This window comes from Hemiscyllium ocellatum, chromosome 1, assembly GCF_020745735.1.
Source record: "Hemiscyllium ocellatum isolate sHemOce1 chromosome 1, sHemOce1.pat.X.cur, whole genome shotgun sequence".
Taxonomy (NCBI): domain Eukaryota; kingdom Metazoa; phylum Chordata; class Chondrichthyes; order Orectolobiformes; family Hemiscylliidae; genus Hemiscyllium; species Hemiscyllium ocellatum.
In genome coordinates this window covers 35597392-35620189 of record NC_083401.1, presented here as the reverse complement: position 1 = coordinate 35620189, position 22798 = coordinate 35597392, and the positions used below count along the sequence as shown (strand labels likewise).

The following is a 22798-nucleotide window of genomic DNA, read 5'->3' as shown; positions in this document are numbered from 1 at the left end:
CACTCTCACATACCAATCCACACCCAGAGTTCAGCCTTACTGGTCAGCTTTCTTGCATTGAAATAAACGCAATTTATTCCAGCAGGCATTCCTTGCTTCCTGTTATGTTCCAGCCTGACTAGTTGCTTCACTTTACTGATTACTGGATCTCCCTCCAGCCTTGCACTTGCCTCCCTGCTGTTGAGGATCCCACACCTGCCAACCTAGCTTAAATCCTCCCTTGTAGCATTAGCAAACCTGGCCACCAAGATATCGGCACCCCCCTTCAGTTTTCAGGCCAACCCAACTACACAAATCAGAAGTTATGGTACAGGATGCTATTCAGCCCATTGTTTGGGCCATTTTACCTACTCAGCATACATTCTTTTACAGCATTCCCATCTTCATATTGTCAATCCAACAAGATTTGCTTGAAATACAAATGAATACCTTCCTTCAAGTCAGATACAATAGCAATAGTGGAAGTCTGTGATCCAAGTAGCACTCTACTAGATTGTAGACAATCCTTATCAGACCAGCAAATACTTGGAAATTCAGACCCACCTGTTCACAGGGAATTGCAGAGACTTCCATCATTGGTTTAACTTTACAAGTGTTTCTGCGAATATTAAGATCAGCACAATTATTTTTGATCAGTCAAATCTATTCAAATAGACTGTCAAAGCAAAATGAGGTTTAACAATGGACAAACTTCCATGTCTAGAATGACAACAATGGGAAGAAGAAATTACAATAGTTTATTTGCAACTTCAAACACATGAATGGACCATAAGCAACAAATAGCAGGTGCACAAAGCCATTCAAAAAAGTATTCTCATCAAGCATGGCCACGGCCACAAATCTTTGCTCTGGAACAGTTTCCAATGACTTATCCAAGGATTAAGGAATAGGACTCTAAAAAGCAGAAAAACATCCTGAAATGCCAAAGGAACAAAAACAAAGCCCACCCTCGTGAAAGACAAAATATTCATTCACATTTGCAAACAGGCAAGGCAGACAAGTTGAGGTATAACCCATATGCTACCAGAAACATCGGCCATCTTAAAAATCAGGATAATTGATTCTTTCCCCATAGTTTAAGCTGATACTGCATTTTAGGCTAAACTCAAGTTTGGTAAAACAGCAAGTAGAAAGGGCTTCTAACTTCAGAATATACAATCATTTCTGCAGCTCATTTAAAACATCCTTTTTTTAAATTTTAATTTGTATTAGTAGCAGAAGTCTGATCACTCATTTTCAGACTCTGGGCACCTTGGAAAGTCAACAGTTGCCTTCCAAGAGCAAATAAGAGGTTAGAGGAGCTTTCCAGAACTTTCAATCTGATGGTAGTTTTGTTTGGTATCTATCTCCAGGAATTTTATTCCATGACAAACTGACTGTTTTCGAGTTTGTTCTTGTACATTTGCAACCCAAATCCAATCAAAAATACAACTGTCTTAGTTTCTTTTACAACCTGACTCAAAGTTCCACAAATCAGTTCTCACCACGAAAATGGTTTATCTTAAATCCATGCACAAGGTAATTTATACCCACTTCCAAGAGCAATTAAGAAAAACTGAGCATTGATGCAAACCTACAGGCTAGGCCAAATTTGGTAAACTAAGCCCAGACATAATTGGCAAGCTTAAATAAATCTCAAGTCAAACGACACATTGATCTTCATATCTCAAATCAAAAGGCTTTACAACATGGAAAATTCCAATGGAGTGTAAATATAATGCAGTCCAGGGATAGACACTTCAGGGTTCTGAAGCATTTGGTTAGTCAAGTTCAAATCAAAGTACGGAGATAAAATAGTTAATGTTGGGCCAGTGACTGGTAGTTGTGGAGTGTAATGACTATTAGAGGCATGGTTGAAAAATGTACACTGTTCAGGCATAATATTTTAGAATGGGCATATTTCAGAAGTGGGTAGCAAGCTTAAACTAAGAAATCAGTTGAGAGAAAGTAACCTTGGACAGAGGATCAAATACAGAATCAGTTTTGATGGAAACTGATTCTGAGAACAAAAAAGGTCAGAAGAGTCATTGAACTTAAAATGGGAGCTTTGTCCCCCCTCAACAAAACCACTGATGGACTAGTTTAAAAGCCCTGTACACATTTTATCATAAGTCAAGAAACAACCAGGGCTTGGAAGAAAGATACACAATTATTGCTGTAAGTTTTAACTCATTCATGGGAGGACTGTTGATGGCTATCCAGCATTTATGACTATTCCTAACTGCACTTGGTGGGTGGTCGTGGTGCACTTGCTATACTCCTCAAGACTGAGTAGAACCACAGTGCAATTAAGTTCAAGACAAAAGTTTGATCCTGCAACACTAATGGCAATGCAGTCCAAATCAGGGTGGTGGGTTGGCTGAAAAGGATACAGGCAAACAATAATAGAGCCAATGCAAACTCATAGGCCAAATAGCCATCATCTGCACCATAATTATTATGTTTCTGCAAAGAGATCATAAAACCAGCCGGATTTAGAAAAATCAGGGCCAAAACAAAAATGAATTGAACATGCAAGAGGAAAAGAACCATGAAAGATATTGGCACTAAAACCTAAAAGCATTAATCTGAAAGCCCGCATCCGAGAGTCTTAAGATAGCTGCAACGGGGTGTTAGTTGCAATTTTCTCAGATGTGCTATGATCAAGCTGCAAGTATATATCTTTTCAGAAAATGTGTTAAATCAGGAAATTACAAGCTAGTTAGTCTGACATGTCATTGCAAGTGTTGAAATCACTACAGGAAGCTAGACAAAAATCAAAAAAAATCTACATTGAACTATAGAATAGAATCCCTAGTCTGGAAACAGGCCATTTGGCCCAACAAATCCACACCGACTCACCCACCCAGACCCATTCCCCTACCCTATTATTCTACATTTACCCTGACCAATGCACCTAACCCATACATTCCTGAACGCAATGGACAATTCACCGAACTTGCACATCTTTAGATTGTGGAAGGAGACCTGAGCATGGAGCACCCACAATCACCAGAGGCTAGAATCAAACCCAGGTCCCTGGCATGGAGGCAGAGGTAACCACTGAGCCACCACTAAAATAAAGTAGATTAGTGAAGTGAGATTCCGGCATATGAATTGCAGAGTTAGTACAAAAAGGCATGGCAAGCCTTTAGAAATGCCAATGGAATGTTTTTCATCTGTAATGACAGGAATGGAATACAAGGTTATGCTTCAGTTTTACCAGGAAGTGGTGAAACTGCATCTGGCGCAGTATTAGTCATCACACTTAAAAAGGATGGATAAAACGGCATTGAAAGCAGTTCAAAGATTTACTAAGACCTGGGATGGATGGGTGGGGTGCTGTTGTGGTGGTGGTCAGGCTGTACTTGCATCCACTGAGAGTTTAAGACAAGAGGTGACAGGGTAGATGAAGAAAAGAATGTTTCCTCTTATGGAAGAATATAGAATGAGGAATCACTCACTTAAATCAAGGTGAAATTTAAGCTCAATCTTTGGAACACTAAGTGTGAAAGCGGAGTCCTTAGTTTTTAACAAGTGGTCTGACTCTTGTTAAAACAAAAAAAGGTGAAAGGCTATGGGATAAGGAATAATGCAAATTTAAAAACATATTCCTACTAACCATGGTTTTATTGAATGGCAGACTAGACTCAAGGATTTGAATGGGCTACTCCTGCTCCCAATTCTTATTTATATACATCTCCCAATAGTGAGAAAATGGGTTGCAAATTAGTCAAAATGGAGGATGCAATAACCAGTGTGGATAAAAAAAGGGTAACCAGCACTTTTGGATTTCCAAAAACACAGATTAAAAGGCAGTGCTATATGAAGTGAAAGGCTGTTGTACAAAAGCAGAGTGCATGGTGTTAAAAGTAACAAAAAAATAGAATAGCTAACCAAAAACAAACAAACATTCAAAATAAGTTGGCCATTCAGGCTAGCAAATTGCAAGAGTTAAATGCCATAAGGCTCAGGGTAAAGCCCTTCACTATTTACAATCAGTTAGTCACTTGAAAGAAGGGACCAACTGAGCAGTGATCAAATTTGGTAGAGTATGGAAGGAAAGTTGAAAGGACAATAAAATCTGCAAAGGGATATGGTTGAGCAAGTGGGCAAAAATTTGACAGTTGAAATTAACATTGAGAAAAATAAGTTTGTCTGGTTTGAAAGCACATGTAAATAAATAGACAATTGCAGTACAGGGGTGTCCTTAAGTCTGCATTTTAACCTCTTATACATTATGTAATTATAAAAGAGCGCCAATGGAAAGTTGTCATTTTTGAAATAGTGATTAACTATGAAAAGATGAAGTCTTGCCACAATTCTATGGGGCATTCTAGAGACTGCATCGAGAACTCCTTGAACATTTTTGGACTCCTGACACTAGTTATTTAAAGGGATTGTTTTGAAGAAAGTTTAAACCTCTGCTCACTGGAATTTAGAAAAGAAATAATAAGATTTATAAAACTGAGGGGGGCTAAAAAACATGCCATAATTCTCCCAAGGTGAAATACAGAACTGGCTTGGCCAAACAGGTAGTCCAGTAAAGGGTCCTACATGGACTGTAAAGCTGTTTCAGTGGCTACAAATGAGAGAAACTGAAAAAAGCACAGCTCTACAAATTAGATTGCATAATTTATCTGGAATTAGAGATACAGTTTTAGAAAGGTATCTCCCATTTAAAATGGAACTTAAGGCTATTGACCTATGGAATTCCTTTCCCTGTGAGCAAGAGATCAGGTCATTAAATAAAGGCAGAGCTGGACAGATTTTTAACTCAGTGGGGAAATCAAAGATTATGGGACTGGGTAAAGAAGTGGACTAAAAGGCTATAATCAGATCAGCCACATGATTCATTGAAAGGCAGGGAAGGCTCAAAAGAACAGCAAAGGCCTAATCCTTTTTCTTGGTTAGGACACTGCCTCAACTGGAGGGAGGTAGGTAGTTTTTCAAAATCACAGCAACTATTCTGGTCCCAAGGTAACAAAGAATGGAAGTAAATGCAAGCATTGTCAACAATGATCTAATATTGGATCTTTCAAAAAGAAAAAAGGTGACCTAGACCCAAGAGAGACAAAAGTGAAAAAAAAGCACATTTACAAAATGCCTTAGCGATTGTTGACAAAAGTGATTATCTACTCACTTTTTGGATGATTGCTTGAGTGGCTGAGTAGTAGCTTCATTACTGTTGATTGTCTGAGCAAAGCTTATTGGCTTCTGTGCCACTTCCATTTCTTTTCCAAGTGGCTCCACATTTTCTATTGTATCATCTGTTACAGATAGTCCATCAGATTTGTCTACTGGTAGCTCAGCTGAACTTTGAGAACTTTCACTGTGCCTCAGAACCTCACTCATTTCCTTTGCAGTCGACTCAAAATTTTGAACTGGATTTTTTTCACAAGGTAAATCAGAATGAGCTACTGGTGCTTTAGTCAGACTGGGAGAATTAACAATTTTAAAACCTCCACCAAAGGGATTAAAATTTGGGTCATCCAATTTATCCCATTCAATGTTATACTCCATCTTTGGGACAAAGGCATCATCAGGATCATTTTTCTCATCCAGCTTTGTAGCTTCCTTAGACTGCTTCTCAGATTTGCTGCAAACCCTTTTATTTTGAGCTAGACCTATTCTCTCACCCAACTTTTTTGGTGGCAGTTCCTGGCCTTCAACCTCCAATTGCACTGGTTGCACCAGGTCAACATCTTCTCCAAGTAGAGAAGGCTGATTCTGCTCAAATGGTAGACCTGGATCTGCCACTTGGAATGGGGTCATAGAATCAGTATTATGATCAAGATTGAGAGACTCTTTTAAGGGAAGTTGTGAAACTTGTACTTTTTGCTGACTTATGCTAGGACTGATCTTCTCAAGACCATCCTCCTCAAAGTTACACAAGGTCTGTGACATGAGCATTCCGTAATCCTGTTCCGTGCTGTTACTTTGACTTTCCACCTGCAAAGGGGTATCTGCTGATTCATTTCTACCATTGTTGGCATTGCTGTTGCAGAGAGTGGCTTTTGACAGCTGTTCAATGTTGTTAGGCACAGTCTGATCATTAGTTGAAGAAATGTTAGCATGTTGTTCCAGATTAACTGGCTCTGTGCCAGTCAATTTCTTTGCTGGGGAGTTCAGGATTTTTGACACACCAATAAAAGGGTTGATCACATCAAGCATATCAAAATCAAGAGTGTAGGTTCCTTTGGATGAAGTATGCTCTTCATTGCCAAGGTCAATATCAGCAGTTGACTGTTTAGTGTCTGACAATAGCAAAAAATATTGAGAATCAGCCACAATCATGCTGTACATAAAATTTCATTAAAACCTAAAAGTGAAGTCTTAAAAATAAACCTTATACCCAAAACCTAATTTTTTTTTTAAATATTAAAAGAGTAAAAGCAGTTTTAAATAGCAAATCAGTATGTTGTAGGAAGTGTTAAAATGGTACTGTCAGGAAAACACATGCCTATGGAGGAAATGAATAAGGCAACCAAAAAGTTAGAGCACTTCAGAGGGAGAAGAGGAAGAAAGAAAACCAAGAGGAAGGCTGACAACTGACAAACCAATCAAGTGAACATGTGAAGCAAAGAAGGTTAAACAGTGAATGACATCAGGACTGAACAGGATGAGACGTTTACCATAAACAGAATAAAAGGATAATTTAAAACACAAGATTAAGTCAGATTAGGGATGCCATGACTGATCTATACATGGTAGTGATAGGAATGGTGTGAAATAAGGACTTCTCATTTTATAGAGAAAATAGTGCAAAAAGGGGCAAGCATTTAAAACAAGGAAATCAAATTTAAAAGTAGATGTGAAAGACTGGTTATAATTTTAAAAACCTGCTTGTGATGCAGTGGTCATAATCTGACCCGTGGACCAAGAGATCCATCTTCAAGTCCCACCTGCTCCAGAGGTGGGTCATAGCAACTCTAAACAGGTTGATTTATATTAAATAACTTGATAATCCCAAAAACAGATTGGATGCATACAAAGATGGCACAAAGGAAACTGGAAAATGTAGAGGAACTGGCCTGAACTTCCAATCCTTCTTGAATACAGGAGAGGCACCACAGGATTGGTGAACTTAGAGAAATTTGTTCAATATTGCTTCTCATATGCACTGTATTCCAGTAAATAATTGCCATATTTCCATAACAATGTTAATGTAGTAATTGGTAACTGAGCACTAAAAGCATCAGGAACTACTGATTTGTTTCTTTTAACTTCACACAAAGAAATGTCAGTAATTGTTCTGCACTCAAGTTAGTTTCCACATTGTAAATACCCCATTTTAAGCATGGCTTTTTTTCTTTAAAATTTTGAACACAGTAAACATTAGAATTGGTATACTCTTCAATTAAGTATTTAGATTTAACTCAATGTCAGTTAAACCAGTTTAAATGAGTGCTTGCTTACTTGTGTTTTCCGCTTGCAGATCAGACTCTGGAGAGTCAGATGCACCTCCACAATTTGTGCGTCTGTAATGGGAACAGAATGTTTAACAAAACTTCTGATGCCAGATACAAAGTAACAACAGAATCTCAAGTTACTGAATATTCAAAGAGCAAAAGGGACCAGAAACAAATAAATAACTACCACAAAAGAGTAGTGACAGGGCAACTAATTGGATTACACTTCACCTGACAAAGAGGCAGCACCCTGAAAACTTATTTTAAATATACCTTTGAACAATCAGGTGTCATGTGACTGATTTTGTCCAGCCCAGCCAAACACTGGCATCTTCATGTTAATTGGAATAAAAAGTATCCCGAGAATATTTTTAAATAAACGAAAATGAAAAAGCAACAGATGACATCGGACCACTGTCAATGTGAAGCTGAAATAGTACAGAACAAAGAGGCAGAAAAACTGAATCAGTTTTCACAGGGGAAGACACTAGCAGCATGCCAGAATCGCAATGGAGGGCAGAGGTGATGGTACTGGCCATCCCTAAGGAGATGGTGCTGGGGACAGTGAACAGTGGATAAAATCAACTAAACCAAGGCAGTAGGAGTATACTTAAGAGGGAAATTAGGAGGGCAAAAAAGGGGACATGAGATAGCTTTGGCAAATAGAGTTAAGGAGAACCCAAAGGATTTTTCCAAATACATCAAAGGACAAGTGGGTAACTAGGGAGAGATCAGCAAGGCAGACTTTGTGGAGCTGCAGGAGATGGAGAAGATACTAATAAGTATTTTGCATCAGTGTTTACTGTGCAAAAGGACTTAGAAGATATAGAATGCAGGGAAATAGATGGTGGCATCTTGAAAAACAGCCATATTACACAGGAGGAAGTGCTGGATATCGTGAAATATCAAAGTGGATAATCCCCAGGACCCGATCAAATGTACCCCAGAACTCTGGGAAGCTAGGGAAGTGATTGCTGGGCCTCTCGCAGAGGCATTTGTATCATCGATAGTCATAGGGATGTGCCAAAAGACTGGACATTGGGTAATGTGGTGCCACTATTTAAGAAAAGTGGTAAGGAAAAGCCAGGGAACTATAGACCAGTGAACCAGATGTCAGTGGTGGGAAAATTGTTGGAGGGAATCCGGAGGGACAGGATGTAGGCATCTGGATGGGTATATGAATAGGAAGGGTTTGGAGGGATATGGGCCAGGTGCTGGCAGGTTGGACTAGATTGGGTTGGGATATCTGGTCGGCATGGACAGGGTTGGACCAAGGGGTCTGTTTCTGTGCTGTAAATCTATGACAGAGACTACACCCCAGAGGTCTGAAGGAGATAGCTGAGAAGATTGTGATGGTAGTGGTGATCTTTCAAGATCACTGGATTATTGGAGACAGAAGTCCTCAAGGGCAGGAAATCACTAACACAAAACCCCTGTTTAAGAAGAGTGTGAGAGAAGACCGGAAACAGGTAAGTTAGCCAACCAAACGCAGAGTCAAAGTTAGGCGTTACTATTATGAGAAGCAAGGTGAAATGTGACATGGAAGGGCAGAAAAGGAAAATGTTCTTCATTCTGAGGAAGAAATGCTATGTGCAATATAAAGAGACATAAGCTTGATACAGCCTCACTAATCCAGCTGCTCCCCAGCCAGAAGTTCAATCCAAAAACTTGAGGCAGATTATAGCAAGTCAGGGCTGACAAAAACAAATATTCATTTTGCCTTAATTTGACAAATGCTTACTTGCAAGACAAGAACAAGTGAAAAGCACCCTTAAAAGCCCAAAAAGGATTATGGTATTACAGTCAACTTAAACAGCCAAAATGTGCAAAACATCTAGAAAATCACCATATGCCGATGTACAATTTACATCGTTTTAACAATCCAAAATATTTCTTACCCTTTTGTCTCAGTCACATCAGGATTTCCTCGATTCTCAGTGTTCTTCTTACTTATTCCAGCCTCAAATGAATTAGCATCACATCTATTAGTCAGATGTGCACTGAGAACTTTGCGTGTAACAGGATCTCTTATAGGAGTCTGAAAAGATACCTAATACAACAAAAACCACCTTTAAACTTTGTCAAAGCATACCAACAATATTACAGCATGCACCTGTGGCAAATGCATTGAATTTAAATTCAGCTGGTATGCTCCACTTAAATCTGAAAAAACAAATGCATCAGCACTTCAGGAAAATATCAGCAGTGTGCTTAGTTTTCTTGCACTTGTATCCCCATCATTAGATTATACAAGATGCTAAGAAATGTAAGGGGAACTGACATGGAAGGTCCGAAGCTCAAGTTAGGAGCCAGAGCACTAAGCCAACTATATTGAAATTTAACATGATCGGAATAGGTTGAGCTCTTCAATACTTCCAAAATGAAATTTTAATTCAAACCGTGGGCTGCCAGTCCTTTAAAGTAAAGAATCACGACAAAAGATGGAAAATTATAGGCCAATTAGCCTAACCTCGGTTATTGGTAAAATTCTAGAAACCTCATCCTGAATGATGGAATCTAAATTCTTGGAAGAGCAGAGTCTGATTAGAACAAGTCAACATGGATTTAGTAAGGGGAGGTCATGCCTGACAAACCTGTTGAAATTCTTTGAAGAGGTGACAAGTAGGTTAGACCAGGGATACCTACTGGATGTGGTCTATCTAGGCTTCCAAAAGGCCTTTAATAAGGTGCCACACGGGAGGCTGCTGAGCAAGGTGAGGGCCCATGGTGTTCGAGGTGAGCTGCTGGGATGGATTAAGGATTGGCTGTCTGACAGAAGGCAAAGAGTTGGGATAAAAGGTTCTTTTTCGGAATGGCAGCCGGTGACAAGCGGTGTCCCAAAGGGTTCAGTGTTAGGACCACAACTGTTCACATTATATATTAATGATTTGGATGAAGGGACTGGGGACATTCTAGTGAAGTTTGCCGATGACATGAAGTTAGGTGGACAGGCAGGTAGTACTGAGGAAGTGGGAGGCTACTGGAGAGTGGTCCAGCAAATGGCTGATGGAATTCAACATGATCAAAATGTGAGGTCTTGCACTTTGGCAAAAAGAATAAAAGCATAGACTACTTTCTAAACAGTGAGAAAATTCATAAAGCCAAAGTACAAAGGGATCTGGGAGTGCTAGTCAAGGATTCTCTAAGGTAAATATGCAGGTTGAGCCCGTGATTAAGAAAGCAAATACAACGTTGTCACTTATCTCAAGAGGGTTGGAATACAAAAGCACCGCTGTGCTACTGAGACTTTATAAAGCTCTGGTTAGGCCCCATTTGGAGTACTGTGTCCAGTTTTGGTCCCCACACCTCAGGAAGGATATACTGGCACTGGAACGTGTCCAGCTGAGATTCACATGGATGATCCCTGGAATGGTTGGTCTAACATACTAGGAATGGCTGAGGATCCTGGGATTGTATTCATTGGAGTTTAGAAGATTAAGGGGAGACATAGAGACGTACAAGATAATACATGGCTTGGAAAGGGTGGACGCTAGGAAATTTTTTCCGTTAGGCGAGGAGACTAGGACCCGTGGACACAGCTTTAGAATTAGAGGGAGTCAATTCAGAACAGAAATGCGGAGACATTTCTTCAGCCAGAGTGTGGTGGGCCTGTGGAATTCATTACCGCAGAGTGCAGTGGAGGCCGGGACGTTAAATGTCTTCAAGGCAAAAGTCGATTGATTCTTGATGTCATGAGGAATTAAGGGATACGGGGAGAATGTGGGTAAGTGGAGTTGAAATGCCCAGCTATGATTGAATGGCGGAGTGGACTCGATGGGCCGAATGGCCTTACTTCCACTCCTGTGTCTTATGGTCTTATAATAATTGAGAAATCTAACCATTTCCCCTTGACACAAAGTGGGCAATGAAATCTGACCTAACTGGCAACACCCACATCCTATTAACAAAATTAACTTGATAGCCTACCTTTGATAGTTTCATTGACCCTTTGGGAGGGAAGTTCTCCTTCTGAGACATTCGAAGAATTGACGGCTTCCCTGTAGCCTCAAGCGTTAATGGCTCACATTGTTCATTCATTATTGCAATGCTTTCACCCAAATTCATTCTGTGAGAGAAAAAAGTCAATCTTCACTTGGAGAAGCAGTCTAGATTTCCATAAAATACCAATTTTTAAAACATTGTATAAAAATAATTCAATTTTAAGTCCTTGGGGCCTGACAGTTTTGCACCCTAGAGTATTTAAAGGTGGTAGCAGAGATAGTAGATGCATTACTTATGATATACCAAAATTCTCTAGATTCTAGAGAAGTACCAGTGGATTAGGAACATGCTAATATAACATTCAAAAAGAGACAATTTCCAACTTATGGTCTATAGATAGTTTGACCTTGTCTTTTTTTTGGGGGGGGGGGGGGGGGGGGGAGGGGGATGCATGCAAGTTGTTGAAGTCATTCAGCAAAGGAGGAAATAACTGAACATTTGGAAGCAAAGTTCAATGATTTCATGAAGCTTGTTAAGCATAATGCGCCCTTCAAGTCCTTGAGAACGTAACCAGCAAAGTGATTAATTGGTATCCGATGGTATATCTAGACTTCCAGAAGATCTTTGACAAGGTGCCACAAAAGATTGATACAGGTGGTTAGTTCCACAGGGTTAGGGGTAGGAGTATTGGCTTGGGTAGGGATTTAGTTGACTGTCAGAATTGTGATAAAACTGGTCTTTTTCTGGATGACAAACTATAACTAGTAGGGTGCTGAAGGATTCAGTTCTTAGAATTAAACTATTTACCATCTATATGATGGATCTACAAGCAGACAGTAACAAAATTCACAGCTGATAAGATAGGTGGAAAAGCAGGACGAGGAGAAAGGGTTTATATGTGAATATTGAGAAAAGACAAGAATCTGGCAGATGGAGTTTAATGTGGTAAGCATTAAGTTATCCATTTTGGGGGGAAAATAAAAAGTCAAATTATTTAAAAGGAAAGCAGAATTAAAGTGCGTCAGTATAGGAAGATCTGGATGTCCTTTTGCATGAATTGCCAGAAAGGGAAATGCAGGTGCAGCATATAATAAGAAAGGCAAATGGAATCGTGGCATTTATTGCCAAGTGACTGGATTATAAAAGCAGTGTTATTACAGTTATATAAGCTACATTATTACAATTATATACAGGGAGCAGGTGAGACTACATCTGGAATACTGTGTTCAGTTATGGTCTCCTGACTTGTGGAATGACGTGCAGGCAGTTCAGAGGATGTTGACCAGACTGATTCCAGCAATGAAAGGACTGTCACATGAGGAGAGGATGAACAACTTGGGCTGGTTACTGGAGTTCAGAAGTTATATGAAGAGAAACTACTTTGTTGAGGGTTGAGAAACTTTAGAACACACTGCCCCAGAGTACAGATTTAAGAAATAGATAAGTTTGTGAGGAAAAATTGGAATAAAAAGGATATGGAGTAGGCAGGAAAGCAGAGTCGAGACCAGATTAAGATCAGCCATAAGCACGTTAAATGGTAGAGTGGGCTTGAAGAGCAGAGTTGCCTACTGATGCTCCAAATTCTTATTTTCCTATACCAGATTTATTTTCTCACTATCAATTCACGAGTTTAAAAGATTGGACATTTAATTGATAGAGTCATTAAATACAGGGAATGGAAAATTGACAAATATACTTAGCATGAATGAAAAAAAGTAGCTAAACTAGCCACTAAGAATGGCTGGCTACCTTATAGCCTTCAGCTCTGCAAACTGATTCATATCCTCATTTTCTTCCAAAATCCACACAATCTAATTGCACCATTTCAGGGATCAGGTGAAATTCCAAGTCTATCACTCAATGCTACAGCATTCACAATTTTCTTCAAATTTGTCTAGCAATCTCAATTTGGAGGACTGACAACTCTCCTCTTTTTAAAGAGGAAGGAAAAAGGAAAAGGTCCAAATTTATCCAGATAACTGAAATCTCACCCTCACCCTCTAAAATCCTTACCATTATCCCATTGTGCAGTTAAGGGCCTGCTAGAGTTTTTAACCCAGAGATGAAGGGTTAGACTTCCAGATTATGGAGACGCTGACTGGTCAGTCACATTCCATCTGCCATCCAGTTTTGAGGCACAAAGATAGTGAGGTATGAGAGTTGCTGCTGAAAATTTATGAAATTGCTGCATGTTGGTGGTACAGAATGCAGTCAAATCATCCCGTGCACTATGTTAAAATTAAAAGTTTAATTGCCTTGGATTGGTAAAGTTGCTTTCAGAACTACACTCACCCTTACTAGGAGAGGTAGTTTTGCAATCTGGAAAGGACTTATTGCAGAATATGAAACTTTACTTGTTTTTGTACAAAAGTGACATTTCTAGTCAATGGCAAAGGATTTGAAAATGGCAATGCTGTTGTCTGCCAAAACGAAGTTATTGCCAGTTAGCAGTGAAGAGTTTTGTCAATGCTCCCATAGACTTCTGCTCACGTATTACCATGTTTGGGTGGAGTGCAAGCACCAATGTCATGTGTTCTATTCTTAAAATAGATTGGTTTAAATAACCCACAGTAGGGCACTGTAACAAAAAGCAAAGAATCGAAAAGAAAATTTGAGAGAAGATTTGTAGCTCGGGTGCTTGTTGTTGTGGTTCTGTTCGCCGAGCTGGGAATTTGTGTTGCAGACGTTTCGTCCCCTGTCTAGGTGACATCCTCTGTTTGGGAAGCACTTCTGCGGTCTTTCCTCCAGCATTTGTAGTGAATCTGCCGCTTCTGGTCCTCAGTTCCAGCTGTCTGTTGCAGTGGTCGGTATATTGGTCCAGGTCGATGTGCTTATTGATTGGATCTGTGAATGAGTGCCATGCCTCTAGGAATTCCCTGGCTGTTCTGTTTGGTTTGTCCTATAATAGTAGTGCTGTCCCAGTCAAATTCATGTTGCTTGTCATCTGCGACCACTGCAACGGACAGCTAGAACTGAACCAGAAGTGGCAGATTCAAACCACTACAAATGCCGGAGGAAAGATCACAGAAGCACTTCACAGGAGGAGCCCAATCACTGAGGATTGTCACCTAGACAGGGGACAAAGCGTCTGCAACACAAATTCCCAGCTCGGCGAACAGAACCACAACAAGAAACTATGATAAAAAATGGCTCAAAATCAAACCAAACTCATCTTCTAGGGGAGTGATGTGCTCTATGCAATCCCAGCAGCCTAACAAATAGTAAAAAAAATAAACCACTTGCATGTTAAGACAGGCACCCATCTTGCCTAAACTAATACAGATTATTAAAATACTTACAGGTAAAGCTATATTAGTTAATCATAACAATCTACCAGGAGCCAGTGATGGCAAAAGGTATCAAGATCTCTTGCGGCTTCTCTATTAAAAGACAAATGGAGTAAAGCCTAATACAGCTTCAACATCAAGCTCAATGCCTCAATATTCAGAATAATTTTCATGTCCATGCAGTAATTCACCAAACCAGAAATTCTTCCATATTTCAGACAACAGTTACGATCTGGTTTGGAGTGGCACTAGCAGAAGCCAATATCACTGAGCAGGTGCCACTTGGTAACACTATCAAAGATAACTCCCGTCATTAGCAGATGGGTATAGACTTGGGTCGTAATAGACTAGTTTAAATTTGTTCGACTTGTGACCAGAATGTACCTGGGCAAACACCCACATCAGCATACATAAGCAATATTATAGTAAAAAATGAGGTCTGCAGATGCTGGAGATCACAGCTGCAAATGTGTTGCTGGTCAAAGCACAGCAGGTTAGGCAGCATCTCAGGAATAGAGAATTCGACGTTTCGAGCATAAGCCCTTCATCAGGAATAAGAGAGAGAGAGCCAAGCCGGCTGAGATAAAAGGTAGGGAGGAGGGACTAGGGGGAGGGGCGATGGAGGTGGGATAGGTGGAAGGAGGTCACGGTGAGGGTGATAGGCCGGAGTGGGGTGGGGGCGGAGAGGTCAGGAAGAGGATTGCAGGTTAGGAGGGCGGTGCTGAGTTGAGGGAACCGACTGAGACAAGGTGGGGGGAGGGGAAATGAGGAAGCTGGAGAAATCTGAATTCATACCTTGTGGTTGGAGGGTTCCCAGGCGGAAGATGAGGCGCTCCTCCTCCAGCCGTCGTGTAGTTGTGTTCTGCCGGTGGAGGAGTCCAAGGACCTGCATGTCCTCGGTGGAGTGGGAGGGGGAGTTAAAGTGTTGAGCCACGGGGTGATTGGGTTGGTTGGTTCGGGCGGCCCAGAGGTGTTCTCTGAAGCGTTCCGCAAGTAAGCGGCCTGTCTCACCAATATAGAGGAGGCCACATCGGGTGCAGCGGATGCAATAGATGATGTGTGTGGAGGTACAGGTGAACTTGTGGCGGATATGGAAGGATCCCTTGGGGCCTTGGAGGGAAGTGAGTGTGGAGGTGTGGGCGCATGTTTTACATTTCCTGCGGTTGCAGGGGAAGGTGCCGGGGGTGGAGGTTGGGTTGGTGGGGGGTGTGGATCTGACAAGGGAGTCACGAAGGGAGTGGTCCTTGCGGAACGCTGATAGGGGAGGGGAGGGAAATATATCCTTGGTGGTGGGGTCCGTTTGGAGGTGGCGGAAATGGCGGCGGATAATACGTTGTATGCGCAGGTTGGTGGGGTGGTAGGTGAGAACCAGTGGGGTTCTGTCTTGGTGGCGGTTGGAGGAGCGGGGCTCAAGGGCGGAGGAGCGGGAAGTGGAGGAGATGCGGTGGAGGGCATCGTCGATCACGTCTGGGGGGAATCTGCGGTCCTTGAAGAAGGAGGCCATCTGGGTTGTGCGGTGTTGGAATTGGTCCTCCTGGGAGCAGATGCGGCGGAGACGAAGGAATTGGGAATATGGGATGGCGTTTTTACAGGGGGCAGGGTGGGAGGAGGTGTAGTCCAGGTAGCTGTGGGAGTCAGTCGGTTTATAATAGATGTCTGTGTTGAGTCGGTCGCCCGAGATAGAAATGGAAAGGTCTAGGAAGGGGAGGGAGGAGTCTGAGACAGTCCAGGTGAATTTCAGGTCGGGATGGAAGGTGTTAGTAAAGTTGATGAACTGTTCAACCTCCTCGTGGGAGCACGAGGCAGCGCCGATACAGTCATCGATGTAGCGGAGGAAAAGGTGGGGGGTGGTGCCAGTGTAGTTGCGGAAGATGGACTGTTCCACATATCCTACGAAGAGGCAGGCATAGCTGGGGCCCATGCGGGTGCCCATGGCAACTCCTTTAGTTTGGAGGAAGTGGGAGGATTGAAAAGAGAAGTTATTCAGGGTGAGGACCAGTTCAGTCAGTCGAAGGAGGGTGTCAGTGGAAGGGTACTGGTTAGTGCGGCGGGAAAGGAAGAAGCGGAGGGCTTTGAGTCCTTCGTGATGGGGGATGGAGGTGTACAGGGACTGGATGTCCATAGTGAAAATAAGGCGTTGGGGACCGGGGAAGCGAAAATCCTGGAGGAGGTGGAGGGCGTGGGTGGTGTCCCGAACGTAGGTGGGGAGTTCTTGGACTAAAGGGGACAGGACCGTGTCGAGGTATTGGGAGATGAGTTCGGTGGGGCAGGAGCAGGCTGAGACAATGGGTCGGCCGGGGCAGGCAGGTTTGTGGATTTTGGGCAGGAGGTAGAAACGGGCGGTGCGGGGTTGTGGGACTATGAGGTTGGAGGCGGTGGATGGGAGATCCCCTGAGGTGATGAGGTCCTGGATGGTCTGGGAGATGATGGTTTGGTGGTGGGAGGTGGGGTCGTGGTCAAGGGGGCGATAAGAGGAGGCGTCCGCGAGCTGGCGTTTGGCTTCAGCGGTGTACAGGTCAGTGCGCCAAACTACCACCGCGCCTCCCTTGTCTGCGGGTTTGATGGTGAGGTTGGGATTGGAGCGGAGGGAGTGGAGGGCTGCACGTTCTGAGGGTGAGAGGTTGGAGTGGGTGAGAGGGGTGGACAGGTTGAGTCGGTTGATGTCACGGCGGCAGTTGGCTATAAAGAGGTCGAGGGCGGGTAGGAGGCCTGCACGGGGTGTCCAGGTGGATGGGGTGTGTTGGAGGCGGGAGAAGGGGTCGTCAGAGGGTGGGCGGGAGTCTTGGTTGTGAAAGTAGGCACGGAGGCCTTGACCTCCTTCCACCTATCCCACCTCCATCGCCCCTCCCCCTAGTCCCTCCTCCCTACCTTTTATCTCAGCCGGCTTGGCTCTCTCTCTCTTATTCCTGATGAAGGGCTTATGCTCGAAACGTCGAATTCTCTATTCCTGAGATGCTGCCTAACCTGCTGTGCTTTGACCAGCAACACATTTGCAGCATAAGCAATATTATAGCTATACTAAAGCAGTTCGGCTAGAGATGCTGCTAGTTGTGGAACCCAGGTCTTCAACATTACAACTAGGATTTTAAGATCCATGGTGTTTGCTATGCTTCAGACATTGAACCATTTCTCAATTTCACTGGAGAATACCAGTTTGCAGAAGAAGCCCAATTGCAAAGATGTGCATCTCAAATCAATGGATCTTCCACTGAAACTTATCCTCCTGGCCCTCTGACAAATCTGCAAGCTTTGATCCAGTTGATCACATCATCCTCCAGCACAATGCCACCAGCCGTCCCACTGGTTGGGACCAAACTCTGCTGGTCCCATTTTTAAAAACAAAATCAAATTGTAAAAGGCAAAGAAGCCATTCACAACACCTTTTTCTGGTGTCACCAAAAACTTATCCTTGTCCAGTATTTTTCATAGGCAAACCCCTTTCAGCAATAAGAAATATTAACCTGAAGCATCTTAGTTGTCATATACAGACAACACCCAGATAACAGCAGGAGCAATTCATCCACCACGTCTGTCCCATTCAATACAACATGGTCAGTAATTTTCTTCCTCACCCTGTCTTCAATACACCATAGTAAATCAGCAATCAATGTTGGGTTTAACACAAGCTAAAATAGAGCCTCCACATACCTCAGTTAGAGATTTCAATTTCAAGCTGTAACTCAACTGCCATCTCTCCACTTGTTCAAAGTTGAAGTGACATTTAAAAAAAGGACTAAACTGATGATTAGTTAGCTCGAAAGTGTTGTCAGTTTTTGTAACTTCCATTGTGTTGAACCGGTGATCCTTCACCATTCAGCTTTCTACTATTGTTCCAACTCCAGACCACAGGCTTTTAAAATACTTACTGTCTGGAACATTTCTGTTCAATTGCAGAGACTGCTGCCAATAACTAACAAAAGCACCCCAAAGTCAGAGCCATACGTGAGGTGCCAGACATCTGGATGGTGGCTAATGTGGTGCCCATTATTTAGGAAGGACTGCAAGAAAATACCTACAAGCTACATACCAGTGACCCCCAACATCAGTGATTAGTTGTTGGGAGGGGATTCTGAGAGACAAAGACTATATATTTGATCAGGCAAGGCCTGACTGGAGATGCCGGTATAGCTTTGTGCATGGGAAATCCGCAAGGTAAAAACAATGACTGCAGATACTGGAAACCAGATTCTAGATTAGTGATGCTGGAAAAGCACAGCATTTCAGGCAGCATCTGAAGAGCAGGAAAATCAACATTTCAGGCAAAAGCCCTTCATCACGTATTCATCAGGAATACGTGATGAAGGGCTTTTGCCCGAAACGTCGATTTTCCTGCTCCTTGGATGCTGCCTGAACTGCTGTGCTTTTCTGGCACCATTAATCCCGCATGGGAAATCTTGTCCCACGAACTTGATTGAGTTTAAGGATATGACCAAGATGACAGATGAGGGCACAGCAGTAGTTATCCACATTGAAGGCTTTAATTTAGTCAGGTTCCACATGGTAGACTGGTTGTAGTTAGATCACATGGGATTCAGTGAGAGCCATAAAATTGGCTTGATGGTACACTTCCAGGTCATAGAGAGATGTACAGCACAGGAACAGACCCATCAGTCCAACTCATCCATGGTAACCAGATTAGATTGGATTCCATACACAGTGTGGAAACAGGCCCTTCGGCCCAACAAGTCCTCACCGAAGAATAGCCTACCCAGACCCGTTTCCTTCTGACAAATGCACCTAACACTATGGGCAATTGAGCGTGGCCAATTCACCTGACCTGCACATCTTTGAACTGTGGGAGCACCTGGAGGAAACCCACACAAACACAGAATGTGCGAACTCCACAGAGTTGCCAGAGGCTGAAATCAAACATTGGACCCTGATGCTGTGAGGCAGCAGTGCTAACCACTGAGCGACCATACCTCATTCCCCAAGAGTGGGTCAAGATTTACACCTTCTCTAGTATGTGGATATACTTAGTAAATCAAAATTTTCTGACAATCCAACACAAAGCAACCCACTTCTTCCACCACTGACAACAGCAGCAGTGCACACCAATTAATAAATTTCCCTCCATCTAAACCCATAACACTACAGCAGTCCCAGTCTATGTTTCAAAACCCCTACCATAACCACCCTGTTATTCTTACAGATAACCGAAACCTCCTTACAAATTTGCCCACTGACAACTGGGGAGTGGGGAGGTGTTCCATACAATCCCAATAAGTTGACCATCCCTGAGGTAATGACAGGGATTGCCAGACAGTCAGCAGCTCCCTGGATGTCAGTCATCTCAGCTTCAGGAAAAATCTGCAGAACCCCTGCAAAGGTATGTCTTAAGTCCAAACATCTTCTGATGCTTCACTAGCGATCTTCCCTCCACCAAAATTCAGGCATGGGATGTTCACATATTCAATATTCAACATCATTCACAACTGCTTAGTGTGTGAAGCAGTCCAATCACAAAGCCAAGATCAGACAATATCCAGGCCTAGGTTGACAATTGACAAGAAATGTTTATAGCGCACAAATGTAAGGTAGTGACAATCAACAATAAAAGGCAATCTAACCACAATCCTTTAATGGTGTAACCACTGAATCCCCCACCAACATCCTGGAAATTACCATTGATCAGAAACTCAACTGGACTCATCACCTAAATATAGCAGCTACATTCTTGGCAGTGTGAAGGAACAGAGGGATCTGGGTATGCAAGTACATAGATCCCTCAAAGTTACCACCCAAGTGGATAGGGGTGTTAAGAAAGCATATGGTGTTTTGGCTTTCATTAAAAGGGGGATCGAGTTTAAGAGTCACGAGGTTTTGCTGCAGCTCTACAAATCCCTGGTGAGACCACACTTGGAATATTGTGTCCAGTTCTGGTCAAAAAGGAGAAAGTGAGGACTGCAGATGCTGGAGATCAGCTGAAAAATGTGTTGCTGGAAAAGCACAGCAGGTGAGGCAGCATCCAAAGAGCAGGAGAATCGATGTTTCAGGTATAAGCCCTTCTTCAGGAACCAGAGTCCTGAAGAAGGGCTTGCACCCGAAACAGCAATTCTCCTGCTCCTTGGATGCTGCCTGACCTGCTGTGCTTTTCCAGCAACACATTTTTCAGCTCCAGTTCTGGTCACCCTACTATAGGAAAGATAGAGGTTTTGGAGAGGGTGCACAGGCAGCTTACCAGGATGCTGCCTGGACTGGAGGGGTTGCCTTATGAAGAAGCTTGAAAAAGCTCAGACTTTTCTCTCTGGAGAGGAGGAGGGAAAGAAGAGACCTGATCGAGGTGTACAAAATAATGAGTGGAATAGATACAGTCAACAGCTGGAGACTTTAACCCAGGGAAGGATTGACAGGTACGAGAAGTCAGTTTGAAGATATTAGGAGGAAGGTTAAAGGAGATGTCAGAGGTAGGTTCTTTACACAGAATTGTGAATGCATGGAATGCATTGCCAGCAGTGGTGGAAGCAGAGTCACTGGGGACATTTAAGCCACTACTGGACATGCACATGGATAGCAATGTTGAGGGGTGCATAGGTTAAATTACCATATTTTATATAAGGATTAAATCACAGCACAACATTGTGGGCCAAAGGACCTGTTCTGTGCTGTACTTTCCTATGTTCTAAAAGTAGGGGAGGCTAGAAATCTTGCAGCAATTGACACTACCCAACTCCTTGAAGTCAGTACACCATGTACAAGGAATCATCAGGAGTGTGCAGAAAGGGAGGGCTGCAGGTGCTGGATATCAAAGTCATATTATTGATGAAGAGCTTATGCTTGAAACATTGGCTCACCTGTTCCTCTGATTCTGCCTGACCAGCTGCACTTTTCAAGCACCACACTTTTGGACTCATCATCAGGGTTAGGATAGAAAACTCCCTACTTGCCTGGATAAGTACAGCTCAAGAGGCTTCACACAACCCAGCACAAAGCAGCCTACTCCTCCCACCAATGACACACAGTAGCAGCAACACCCATCATCTGCAGGACACCATAAATTCACCAAAGTTCCTCAAAACAACAACATCACTTTCGACTAGAAACATGAGCGCAGCAAGTGCATGGGAGCACCCAAATTCATCACCAACCTACACAACACTGACTTGTAAATTTAATGATGACCTTCCTGCTCCTTGGATGCTGCCTGACCTGCTGTGCTTATCCAGCACCACACCTTGACTCTAATCGCCAGCATCTGCAGTCCTCAATTTCACCTTGGGAAGGTAATTGCCGTCCCTCGGACATTACTGGATGTAAGTCTTGACATCCCCCGCCCTAACAACATTGAGTGCCCCTTCACCAAAGCGTGATTCATGAAAGCAGCTTGCCACTACCTCCTTATGGTCGGCAACAAGGAGAGAGGGCAGTCCAGCCAGCAACACTCACGCCACTTTTTTTTTATATATATAAAAACAACACCGTACTCGGGGATATTGCATGAACAGCAAAATGTTTGGAATGATGTGCAAACTATAAAGAGAATTGGTCAAGGAGATCAGCAGCTCAGCAGTAAATAGCCCAGCCGGTCTAGAAGGAGGGGGAAGAAAAGAAACCCAAAAGGAATTCCCGGGCACAGAAACAAGATAGAGCGAAGACTAAAAACCCAAAAGAGATGCATTACCTTTTCAACTAAAGCAAAGGCAATCTGGAGTAAAAGCCGCACACCCGAGAAATGATCGTCCCTTCCTCCCGCCTCCTTCACCCTCCAGGTGTTGGATGATAATGACGGTACAGACAGGTATTACCTGCGGCCAGCTCCTACTCTCCGCCTGCTCCCGCGGCTCCAACTCGAATTGTCCTCCTCGCGCAAATTTTGAAATCTGGCCGTTTATTCCCGCGGCCAATTCGAAGCAGCGGTGCCTTCGGGTCAGAGTTCAACTGCTTTCAAAGGGGCCAATCAGTGGCGGTCCCCTCCCTTGTTCATTCTTCTCGCGTTTACTTGAGTTGGCACCGCGCATGCGTTGTTGGCGGTGTCGGGTGTGTTATTTTCTCATCCTTTGCTGTGGTTGGTTATTAGGCTTCTCCATTCAGCTAATCTAGCTTCCAGAACAGTTTGATTAAAAATATCTACGAAGAGCAGGAGTCACATTGCTCATAAGACCAAGGGTAGGCCGTTTGGCCCCTCGAGCCTGCTACCCCATTCAATATGATCAAGACAGATTCACAAGCTGAAATTGC

The 22798-nt window shown here is 42.9% G+C and overlaps 1 protein-coding gene across 2 annotated transcripts in view; it reads right to left on the bottom strand.

Annotated features, from left to right (window-relative positions):
- The window catches only part of tacc3 (transforming, acidic coiled-coil containing protein 3), a 54076-nt gene extending 31658 nt beyond the window's left edge, over nucleotides 1–22418 (bottom strand). Inside the window, exons 1-6 of one of the 2 annotated variants that reach the window (XM_060828737.1) lie at nucleotides 22242–22418; nucleotides 11319–11457; nucleotides 9290–9441; nucleotides 7399–7460; nucleotides 5123–6236; nucleotides 544–598 (exon numbers count right to left, since the gene is read on the bottom strand). In XM_060828737.1, coding sequence (XP_060684720.1) covers nucleotides 544–598; nucleotides 5123–6236; nucleotides 7399–7460; nucleotides 9290–9441; nucleotides 11319–11456 — 1521 coding nt within the window. In that variant the 5' untranslated portion in view covers nucleotide 11457; nucleotides 22242–22418. The remainder of the gene's footprint in view (nucleotides 1–543; nucleotides 599–5122; nucleotides 6237–7398; nucleotides 7461–9289; nucleotides 9442–11318; nucleotides 11458–22241) is intronic. The other variant, XM_060828745.1, reaches the window with a different exon arrangement.
- Between the last annotated feature and the right edge of the window lie 380 nt (nucleotides 22419–22798).